This window comes from Guillardia theta, assembly GCF_000315625.1.
Source record: "Guillardia theta CCMP2712 unplaced genomic scaffold GUITHscaffold_7, whole genome shotgun sequence".
NCBI lineage: Eukaryota > Cryptophyceae > Pyrenomonadales > Geminigeraceae > Guillardia > Guillardia theta.
The window spans coordinates 426,928-439,000 of record NW_005434667.1 but is presented as its reverse complement, the minus strand read 5'-3'; the positions used below and the strand labels follow the sequence as shown (position 1 = coordinate 439,000).

At 52.9% G+C, this 12,073-nt stretch overlaps 1 protein-coding gene across 1 annotated transcript; it reads right to left on the bottom strand.

Moving 5' to 3' along the window:
- Positions 1-5,857: 5,857 nt before the first annotated feature.
- Positions 5,858-12,016, bottom strand: GUITHDRAFT_64694 (hypothetical protein; the record flags this gene model as incomplete). Its single annotated transcript, XM_005839811.1, has 4 exons — positions 5,858-6,230; positions 8,526-8,759; positions 10,660-11,550; positions 11,922-12,016. The coding sequence occupies 4 exons, from the start codon at positions 12,014-12,016 to the stop codon at positions 5,858-5,860; spliced, it is 1,593 nt and encodes a 530-aa protein (XP_005839868.1).
- Between the last annotated feature and the right edge of the window lie 57 nt (positions 12,017-12,073).

Genomic DNA, 12,073 nt, shown 5'->3' with positions numbered 1-12,073 from the left:
GAGTTCAGCAGGCGGAAGGTAACCTGGTAGACGGCGCCAATAATCGTCTGAGTGTCCACGGTCAAGGTCAAAGTCCCGTTGGCAGCATCCCACACGGCAACTTGTCCGAGCTCTGAGACTTGATCGGTAGTCCTCCTGTTCCCGGGATATAGGGCGTTGACGCGGATTGAGATGGCGCCGCTCGGGGTCGCGGACCCCGAGAGGCCAACGAGGGTGAGCTTGCAAGTCCTCGCCTTGGTCAGCGCGATGTTGGAGCTGAAGAAGATGCTCATGTCGTTGAAGGCCCCAGCCTCGGGCGAGCTCTGAGTCAGGTTGTACACCTTGAGGCTGCCGATGTAGAGCGGGGACAAGCTGAGAGGCGCGTTCTTGACAAGAGTCTCACTCATCGCCACTCCCGCCTGCGACTCGATGCTATGGTTGTGGAGGTCGTTGAAAGAGTCTTCGTACAGGATGCTGCTGATGGAGACGTTTGGAGAGCTCTGATCCGTGTGCGTGTTGATCACGGTGAAGTTGAAGACGAGCTGTTGTCCTCTTGGGAGGCCTTGACCTGCTGCTGGAAGGATCAGAGCTTTCAGGGTCCCGCTGTCTCTCTCCCACGTCCCAAGAGGGTTCAAGAATCCAGCGGCATCAAAGACCTTGAAGTTGCGCGAGGAGTTGGAAGCCGTCTTGACTAGCCCACTGAGGACGAGGATCGTTCCTGGAGTTAGCAGCGCGTTCGCCTGTATGGTCACTGTGAGAACGTTCTCCTCGCTGATGGAGGGATTGCTCTGCCCGATGCTAGCTGACAGGAACTTTGCGATGAGGAGCGGTGAATCGTTTCCAATGGGAGCCGAGAGCTGAAGGGGGAGGATCTTGGGGTACAACGTCTGAAGCTGAAGCTGTTTGGACTCCTGCCCTTCGAGGGGGTTCTGCACAGGGAACTGCATGCGGAACAAGGTGTCTTGTATGATGTAGAATTGAAGTCTGACAGAGAGGCTGTAGTTGCTGTGAGTGTACTCTCCCGCACTGACAATCGCATCGGTCGCGTTAAACGTCACTGACACGTTGCTGTTACTCTCGTTGTGGATACCTTGCAGACCTTGAACGTAAATAAGCATGTCAACTTGACCTGATCCTGAGAAGACGAGATCGACGGTGATGGTGTTTATCACGCCAGCTGAAGGAGTTTCTTGCTTCACTCTCGCTTCTGTCAGACCTATCACAAACAGTGGTTGATAACGAACAGCCGACGGCTTGTCCATTCCATAGGATTCTGTCAGAACTTCTCCTTCGACGTAAATATCCACTGGAGGGGACGATTGCAGGTACTTGGGATTCTTGAGAACAAAACGAAAACTTAGAAAATCTCCGGCGGAAACAACCCTGTCGACTTTCACCTTCAACTCCCCGTCTGCACAGTCCACTGCGATACATTCTGAACACCTTGCGCCTGCAAAACCGGCAAGACAGAAGAAGTTGGGGTCTGCGAACCCTTGAGGCCAACCAGTACGAGTTGGCATACATGCGCCTTGAGGTCTACGTTCGAGGAGACGTTAACCGTTATAGTGTTGTCAAGATCCTGATCAAAGTTCGACTGCGAAATGTTTTTCAGGAGCAACCCTGCAATGAGGAAGGGAGCTGCATTCCCTCCGGCCTTGGAGATGGTGAAGGGTACAATAATGATTCCTCCAGTCATCTGCAGATGCAGCTCTGGAGACTCTTGCATGTGGACTCTGTTTCTGATGACAACGCCGATCTGATACTCCTTCCCTGCTACTGTGTTCTGATCGACGAAAAAGACAAGACCGTCCGTCAGATGCCTCGAGAATCCGCTGGGTAGCAACGTCTGCAGGACGTCGAGAGAGCCGAGGAAGGGATTGCTCAATATCGAGATCACTGTGTAGGGGGGGAGGAGGGTGGTGGTCGCAAACTTGAGGGTAACCAGGTTTGCCCGACCAATGGAGGTCTCGTTCTGCTCCATGGAGGCCGAGATCAGCCCAGTGACGAGGAAGGGTTGACGCAGAAAGACATCCCTCGTCATGTTGAAAGGAGACATGTAAGCAGCTCCGCCTCCAACGAGGTATATGGAAGAAGGAGAGCTCCTGCTCACGTTCGGATTTGTGACGTTCCATACAATGAGGTACTCCGTCTCGGACAGCGCAGACTGCCCCTGCCCTACTGTGATTGACAGAGTTCCGCTCGTTCCATTCCAAGCAGCGGCGGGAAGGAAGCTCTGCAGGTCCTCGGTGGTATTCCCACTCTCTCGAAAGACCTTGATCTGCACATCTCTGACCTCACTGTCCACCTCCTCCAACCCGCCCACCACGACCAGAGCTCCCTCTGGGAGGGAAGCTCGCAGACTAAAACGAATCAGAATGCTGTTGACCATCCCTTGGTCAGCTGAAGTCTGCGATATCTTGCCCTGCAGGAACCCAGCTACCAGGAGCGGTGCCTGAACACCATCGCCAGCGGTCAGGTTCGTCCACTCTTCGAGGATCTCAGACATGAAGAGGCTGACTGCCGGTGAGGTCTGAGGATAGAGAGGGTTTCTCAAGGTGAACTGAATCACATACGCGTTCGAGACATCAACGTCCCTCCTGAAGTCGGCGAACATCAAGGTGCCATTGTGCTGAAACCACTTCGCTGATATGTTCTTCGTGCTAACGACCGCCTGATCTGCATCTACGACCTTGGTCTGCACAAACAGAGATCCTGTGGGCGTTAGGCTCTTCATGAGGCCTGCCAATGTCATTGAGTGTCCAGTAAAAAATCCATAGGCGGACTTCAAGGAGACTGTGATGACGTTGTCAGATCCAGCAGAGACTGTTGACTGACTGATAAGCTTTTCAGTGAGGTTGACGTGAATCTTCAATGGGGCGGTGGAAAGAGAGTAGTCCATCATTGATTCGTGGATGTCACTGCCGTTTGCTGAGATGAAAGGCTGGACGGGAGGCTGAGCCTTCCAAGGGTTTCGAAGTGTGAAAGAGAGCGAGTACTTCACTTCCGCCATCATCGTTTGCTTCACTTCGATGGTTAGCAACCCTGTCTCAAGCCACGTCGAGTTCCCCAACACCAGGTCGCTGCTGGAGACTGACGTGTCGCTGCCCGACGGCGTCTGAGTGGGCAGGAGGCCACCAATTGTGATGGTGACTACCGGAAGCGCGAAGATGTCCGTGCTCACTGACAGGGTGACTGTGAAAGTGTTCAATCCCCCTGCTTCTGCTGTGCTCTGCCTGATCTCTTTCTGGACAAAGTCAACGATGAGAAGAGGAGCGTTCAGGTAGCTTCCAATGTTGGCCTCGTCCGGGTACGTAGTAGCGTAAGGGTCAACGGCCTGTATGGTGATGTAAGGATTGCCCTGATACGCTGATGGATTTCGGAAAGAGATCGCAAAAGTGTACTTCAGTCCTGCCAATGTTCCGCTGCTATTGCTTGAGATGAAAACAGTGAGAATGTTGCCATCAAGCTCGAACTCAGTGTCTGTCTGAAAGATTGCCTCTCCTTCGTACTGAGATTGGTTTGAGATTACTCCATCAACTGAGTTCTTGACGACCACGTTGACCGGGAGATTCTTCATGCCTTTGAGGACTATCTTAGCCCCGGGTTGCAGCGGGGCTGCAGTGCTGAACGACACGTAGATGGTGTTGTTAGCATCAGCCATGGCGGTGTCCTGGTACATGTAGGTAGAGTTGAAGAAGTTGATCAGGAGAGGCGCGAAGGCGTCTCGTCCTAAAGTCAAGGGAAAGTCGCTGATCGTCAGTCCGTAGGGGGGCTGCATACCCGGCCCTGGCGCGACAGACAGCGAGATCGCTGTCGAGCTCAGCTGGCCGCAATCATGGTTTTGAGTCATGAGGACGATGACGAGAGCTTGTCTCGCTTGAACTGGCACCAGCAGTTGTAGCTGGATGACGGAAGTGAAGTAGGTCGAGTTGGTGTTTCCTGACGCGATGAATGTCACAGGAGCAGAGCTTTCTTCTCCCCGCCAGTGAAACTGATCGGAGCTCACTTCCTTGATCTGAAATTTGCACGTCAGAGGCTTTCGGGTTCCGCAGCGACAGCACTCGATGCCTTTGAGGTTGAGGATCAGGCCGGGTTCAAGGTTTCCGCGCGACGTGAAGTTGAGGGTGACAAAGTTGTTGGAGCTGATCGAGGCAGTCGACTGGCGGATGGATCCTTCCAGGATGTCGGCAACGAGGAACGGAGCATAGTTCTTCTTCGCCAGGGTGACTTCCTTGCTGAAGTTAAACGACGGGCAGTTTTCCTGACCAAATTGAATCGAGACCGAGGAAGGAGAATCTTGACCGTAGGAAGGGTTCTTGATTGTGAAGCGCATAGTGTATACGAAGATCTGCAGGGTCTCATCTTGCGCATTGAATGGAACGGTCAGTACCAACAACGCAGCCGACCAGGCGGCGGATATCGTCGAGACTTGTTGATACAGTGAAACTTGAACTTCCAGATTTCCATCAGAAGAAAGGTTAGCCGGCAGCCCGTCAACGGATATTCTTGTTCCGTTGAGCAGCGGAAGCCAGCTTTCAAGAGTCAGGACGATGACGTTGGAGTCATCCATATTTGCATTCGACTGCTGGAGGCTTGCAGCGCTCACCCCGTAGATCTGCAAGGGCGCATGTTCACCTCGCACAAAATCAGCTGCCGTCTTGGCCAGGAACATGTTCCCAGTCCCCGAGACTTGGACTTGGACTGCTGCCTGCCCGCTGTTGCCATTCGTGAAGGCAAGTGTGAGACGATGGTACTTGGAAGCCTCGAGGACTGAGGTGGGCTCGAGCTGCAGCCTCAGCGTCCCCAGGTTGTCATGCCAAGTCGGGTTGGTAGAGAGCAGACTCGTGGAGTCCAGGAAGACGGTGTTGGAAGCATTGGTGGCTGACATGAGCGTAACGACCGGGGGAGACGCGACATGGACGAGACCTTCGATGATGAGCTGCGAACTTGTCGAGTCAGTCTGGAAGGGAAGAGACACGAAGAGAGAAAACTCGATGGTGAGCTCGTTTGTCCCTCCAGGACAAGCGTTGCTCTGCGAAGCTCGTAAGTGCGCAAAGCCCGAAGTTGCCAACGGGCCGTAACGATTCTGAGGAGTCTGCAAGAGGAAGGGAGCGACTAGAATCCCAGTGCAGGAGAGAGAAGCCGCTCGAGCTGCTTGTGCTGTAGAAGGATTTTCAAGAGAGAAGGTGAGATTGAACGGATCTTGTGCAGTGAAGCCGAACTCCATGTCAAGCTGAAGAGACCCTGTGCTTTGAACCCAAGAAGCAAGAAGGTGCGTGGAAACATTGTATGCTGTATGGTTGACTACAATCTGTTGATCCGGAGTCAACGATCCTGTCAACCCCTGAATTATACAAGACATTCCACGGGGAGACGTAGGGAGGAGCGTGAAGGAGCTTGTCAGCATCACAGTGATGATGTTGATCGTTGAAGGAGAGGCTGTACTCTGAAAGATGTCCGCGGATGTGAAGCCAGCGATGGTGAATGGTGACGTGAAGTCGAGCAAGGAGCTGTCTTGAACCTTGTGCACTATCAGCTCGTCGTTTGTATCGTAGATTTGAAATGTGAGAGGATATGCCTCCTGCGCTGCTTTGCCATTCATGACAGCAATGGAGAAAGAATAAATGTTGGACGGTTGCATGCTTTTCAACAGAGAAACACGTAAAGATTTGTCTGTCTCATTGTAGATCGCATCTTTGGAGAAAGTATCTGAATTGTCTGTGTTGGTGACATTGAACGATGGAAAAATCTCAATTCCCTCAAGGGGATAGATAAGAATGTAAGACTGAGAGTTGATAGTGGTAAATGATTGAAGCGAGATAGAAATGTTGTTCCAGGAAAGCTGCCAACACACACGTCAGTACCTGCGACGATCATGTCAAGCTCTTTCTCTCACCTGACTCGGATCGCTCTGCGTCGCATGCAGCAGCGAGAGACCATCGATAGCGAGGGGAGCAGAACGACCAGGCGCCTTGAGCATGAGGGCAGGATGGAAGCTTATGCCTGCCTGGGAGGAGGCGGAGGCCTCGATGAAGATATTTGGTGATTCCTGACCCTGGGGAGGATTGAGGAAGCACCAGCTGTAGCGGTATAAGGCTCCGACAAGCATGTCAGCCGTATGCGAGATGACGAGACGACCGCTGGAGCTGCTCTCTATAGTGACGTTGCTCACGCTACCTGTGGAGGATGAGACTGTGAGGTTGAAACCATCGGGACATGGTGCACAATCAGATCCACCACAGAGCAAACCGCTGACTGTGATGTTCAGATGATCACTCACAAAGACATTGATGTTCGGCTCGAGAATCATGGTCAAGATGTTCGATCGATTCGCTTTTGTCGTAGATTGGCTGATGTTTTTAGTCAAAAAGCGATTGAACACACAATCAGCTGATGACATGCTTCCTGGACGGCTCGAGGAATAGTTTAGACACGACACCTTCTCTAATCCACCTGTGCAGAAATGATTGGCCGGGCAAAGCTCACAGCTGTTTCCATCTGGACCGTAGTAGCCAGGAGCGCACACGCAATCTTCGATTGTCCTGCTGAGATTCTTGGCAATTGTGTTTGCAGGACACAAGGTGCAGTTGTCCGAGGACCAGCCGTAGAAGCCGTAGGCACAGAAAGAGGCGTGAAGATACACCGACCTGACCATCATGGAGGGCAGAGCGACATCTTGGTTCGTGATGGAGCATGCGGACCCAAGGTCTTCCGCTGGCCTCTGGCCCTCGCCAAGAATGTGCGCGTTCGAGAAGTTCCAAGTGTCGTTGGTCGAGACCTTGAGGATGAATGCTTTGTTCATGTTCATCGCACCCACGACAGCGTAAAGATCTGTGTTCGCCACGCAGCTTCCAAAGTTGCGAGACTCCGAGCTGATGATCCGAAGGAAGTTGTAACTGGTGTTGGTGTCTTTGATGTAGATGTGGACCTGACGCTTCTGCGGGTCTCCGATGAAGATGAACCTGTCCGACATCGAGATCGAAGCCCCAAAGCTCGAGGCAAACGAGTCTGACCCTGCGTACGATAAGATCTGAGGAGCGTCCAACCACTGCCCGTTCAAGTCACGGAAGAACACGTATACTCTCTCGCTGTACAAGGAAGCGATCACTGCCACTGAGTTTCTGATTGCAACTGCGCTGCCAAACAAGCCCAAGTTGGAGTCTGGGAGAAACACTCGACTAGGACTGGAGGACCAACCCGTAACAGCATCTCGTCGGAACGCGAAGGCCTGTTGATCGCCGTAAGCTCCCACCAAGACATCGTCCTTGTAGGTTGCGACAGAAGAGCCGAAGAAGAGACTCTCATGCTTCAACACGGCTGCAAGGGCCCATGTACCCTGGTTCTCTCGTTCAAAGATGTAAACTTGGTTCTGCTTGGACCCAATCACAGCTTGACTCCTGCTGGGCTTCGTGACATCCCCAATGTCATTGGAGTACATGCAGCACGAGATGCCAAAACCTGTCAGATGTTGAGACGCTCTGAAGTGAAACTTGAGATTACTGTCCCATTTCCCCTCCAACTCTCTCTCGTACAACAAGGCTCCTAACCCATCCGAGCCCACAAGCAGCATATTCTTCTCCAGCGCAATCGAAGCTCCGAAATCCTTGATGGTTACGTTAGATATCACGCTGACAGGAAGAGAGGAGAAAATGGTGTTCTCCTGCAAAAGAGTGTTGTCTTGGAAGTCATCCGTACATTCTTTTCCATTTCCAAAGAAGCCTCGCAAGCAGACGCAGTCGAAACTTCCAGGCTTGTTGTAACACCTGGCATAAGGACTGCAAACTACACTTGGATGCAAACACTCGTTGATGTCAGTACAAGCACTTGTGGTTGAGTTGTCAGGAGAAGCAGGAATCTGCTGAATTTTGCAGGTCCAACCTGACTCAATTCGGCATATGGCGTCACAGCCATCGCCTTCAACTGAATTCCCATCGTCGCACATCTCGTATCCCTCTATCCGTCCATTTCCACACTCTGACACCACGACAGTGTCGGTAAAGTTGTAAGGCAACGCAAACCCTGCCTTGAGAAGAGTTTGAACCACCAAAGTTTCATTGTACGTGTCGAACTGGTCGATGCTGGTCACTCTCATTGCAAAGATGACTCGCCAAATCTCAAGATTGGAATGATTCGAATGGTTCAAATAGTTTCCACCCGAGCTCACCAGACTCACGGTCAAATTCAAAGGAAATTCGACATTCAAAGCACCAGAAATCGCTAGGAAAAGAGAGCTGGTGTTGAGCAAGTACGAACTTGGAAAAGACATCAAGAAGGAAAAGGACTTGATAATGTTTTCAGGAAGGCAGGTCGTCCCATTGCCTGTGAATCCTTGAACGCAAGAGCATTGGAAGCTTCCTACAGTGTTGATGCACACAGCTCGGGTGTGATCGCAATCGTCGGTGCCAACCTGACACTCGTTGAAGTCCGTGCAGGAGGTGTCGCCACTCCCCTGGTAACCAACGTTGCAGACACAGTCTGACGGCAAGATGCTCCCGACAGCTGAGTACGAGTTGGGGATACAGACGTCGCAGTCTTCGGAGCCATACACGGACTTGTACTTGCCACTTTCACACTGCACGCAGACTCCGCCGTTTACCCCGAAGAAGCCGGCATTACATGCACATTCTTCGATGTGGCGAGCGCCTGTGCTCGAAGTAGAGTTGGGGGGGCACTGCTGGCAGGCCTCGGACCCGATGTTGTCCTTGTACTTGCCGACAGGGCATGGCAGGCAGCCATCACCGTACGAACCGTAGTCACAACGGCAGTCTGTTGAGCTGCTGCTGCCCGGTTCCGAAGAAGCCTTGGACGGACAGAACTTGCATTCCGAGCTTCCGTTGACATCCTTGTACTTGCCACTCTCACACGCCACACAAACTCCTCCTGCACCAGTGTAGCCCGGAACACAGATGCATTCAGATTTGCTGGCGCTTCCGACAGCTGATACTGTATGTGGAGGGCAGGCGGAGCATCCCTCAGGACCAACTTGGTCCTTGTAGGTTCCTGGATCGCATGCCACACATGTTGAAGTGTCTGAGAGATTCTTCAAGGTGTATCCCTCTTGGCACTGGCACAAAGATGAGTTGCTGCTTCCAACAGGCCCGACCATGTACAACGGGCAGGGGGTGCAGGATTCGTCTCCGATCTGTTCTTTGAACGTGTCAGCTGGACACGACGAGCAGTTGCCCAGTGGATCTCTGTAGAACCCTTCGACGCACAAGCAACTTGAACTGTTCCGACTGCCCACAGGGCTGTAAGAGTGGTTCAAGCACGGTGTGCATGCTGCAGGCCCCACCAGGTCCTTGTACTTGCCTGCCTCACACAGTTGGCAAAGAGTTCCGGTCCCTGTGTATCCTTCGGTACAGTCGCAAAGAAAGGAACCTATGGTGTTGCTGCACACAGAGTGAATGTCACAGTTGTTGGTGTCCGTAGCGTTGCATTCGTCGATGTCGACGCACGTGATTCCGTCACCCGAGTAACCAGGATTACATGTGCATTCAAAGGAGCCAATCACGTTGGTACAAGTCGAAGAATTGATCGCACAGGTGTCATACCCTTCTAGACACTCGTTGATGTCCGAACAGTACGACGACTGATCTGGAGAATGAAAATAACCAGCATTGCAAATACACTCAAACGATCCAATAGTATTCGTACAATTAGAATTCAATGGACAGTCTGTATAGTCAATGCATTCGTTGATATCAGTGCAAACATCATTGATCAGGTCGAATCCTTCCTTACATAAACAGAGAAAGCTGCCGTCCGTGTCTGTGCAGTTTGTATTGACCGGACATGTTTGATTGTTGAGGCATTCATTTATGTTTATGCAAGAGACCGAAGCATCTCCTTCGTAGCCCTCGTTACAGATGCAGTAATTTTCCATGCTGAATATATCAAATATGCACTGCCCGTTTTCAGCACATTGAATACTCCCAGTGTTACATTCTTCAATGCAATGGGTCCCATTCCCCACATAACCAGGAAGACATTCGCATTGAAATGAACCTTCAGTGTCCATACAATAAGCATTCAAATCACAGGTTTGATATTCTTCTAGAACTGAGAAAAGAAAGAAAGTCAATCTCTCATCAATCATATAAAAAAGGAATAGATTTACCGCACTCGTTGATGTTGTGGCATTCCTTGGTCGTCATATTCATATCAAACCCCTTGTTGCATATGCAGTAATCATATGCTATGCATTCTTGCTGGTAACCATTACAAGTGAAATTCGACTCTGTACAGTTGAGAAGCCTGCAGCCAAGCTCAAAAGTCCCGTAATACGGGAATTTACAACGACAATCCAGAGAGCTGACGCTGCCGGGATAAGAAGTTGCATTCCACGGGCACGACTTACATTGAGATGTAGCTACGGAATCTGCAAACGTGTCCGCCGGGCACAGCGAGCAGTTTGCCGATCCGTTGCTCGCCTTGTATTGTCCCGCTGGACACGCCGTGCAGTTCGACCCGTTCAGCCCTGTGTACCCCGCGTCGCATATGCAGTCTGTAAGCTCCATGCTTCCCGCAAGCGAGCTTGCATGCTCCGGACACATCTGACACTCCGGTGATCCCTCCGTCGATGAGTACTTCCCGGCCTCGCATGCCAGACACTCGGTGTCGTTCTCGCCCCTGTAGGTCCCCCTGCTGCATGCCGAGCACGTTGATGTCGTGTTCTCCCACACGTAACCAGCATTGCACTTGCAGTCCGTCAGCACTGTCGAGCCTCCCGCTGACATGGAGTTGTCCGGGCACATGGTGCAGTTCCCCATCGACCCGTAGTATCCCCCGACACACGTGCAGTTGCTTAGCGACGTGCTCCCTACCTCCGATGTGGAGTTGACAGGACAGGCAGTACACGTGGCCGTCCCTAGCTCGTCCTTGTACTTGCCCGCCTCGCATGACGTGCACGTTCCGTTGACTGGACTCAGCCCGGGTACGCAGCCGCAGGCTTCTTCTGATGAGCTCCCCTCCGGTGACGTGAAGGTCTCAGCACACGAGCCCGAGCAGACGGTGGCCCCCGTCGCGTTATTGTAGGTACCTGCGGAGCATGGAGCACACTGCGATGACCCGTTGCTCGCCTTGTACTGTCCCGCTGGACACGCCGTGCAGTTCGACCCGTTCAGCCCTGTGTACCCCGCGTCGCATATGCAGTCTGTAAGCTCCATGCTTCCCGCAAGCGAGCTTGCATGCTCCGGACACATCTGACACTCCGGTGATCCCTCCGTCGATGAGTACTTCCCGGCCTCGCATGCCAGACACTCGGTGTCGTTCTCGCCCCTGTAGGTCCCCCTGCTGCATGCCGAGCACGTTGATGTCGTGTTCTCCCACACGTAACCAGCGTTGCACTTGCAGTCCGTCAGCACCGTAGAGCCTCCCGCTGACATGGAGTTGTCCGGGCACATGGTGCAGTTCCCCATCGACCCGTAGTATCCCCCGACACACGTGCAGTTGCTTAGCGACGTGCTCCCTACCTCCGATGTGGAGTTGACAGGACAGGCAGTACACGTGGCCGTCCCTAGCTCGTCCTTGTACTTGCCCGCCTCGCATGACGTGCACGTTCCGTTGACCGGACTCAGCCCGGGTACGCAGCCGCAGGCTTCTTCTGATGAGCTCCCCTCCGGTGACGTGAAGGTCTCAGCACACGAGCCCGAGCAGACGGTGGCCCCCGTCGCGTTATTGTAGGTACCTGCGGAGCATGGAGCACACTGCGATGACCCGTTGCTCGCCTTGTACTGTCCCGCTGGACACGCCGTGCAGTTCGACCCGTTCAGCCCTGTGTACCCCGCGTCGCATATGCAGTCAATCCCGCAAGCGAGCTTGCATGCTCCGGACACATCTGACACTCCGGTGATCCCTCCGTCGATGAGTACTTCCCGGCCTCGCATGCCAGACACTCGGTGTCGTTCTCGCCCCTGTAGGTCCCCCTGCTGCATGCCGAGCACGTTGATGTCGTGTTCTCCCACACGTAACCAGCGTTGCACTTGCAGTCCGTCAGCACCGTAGAGCCTCCCGCTGACATGGAGTTGTCCGGGCACATGGTGCAGTTCCCCATCGACCCGTAGTATCCCCCGACACACGTGCAGTTGCTTAGCGA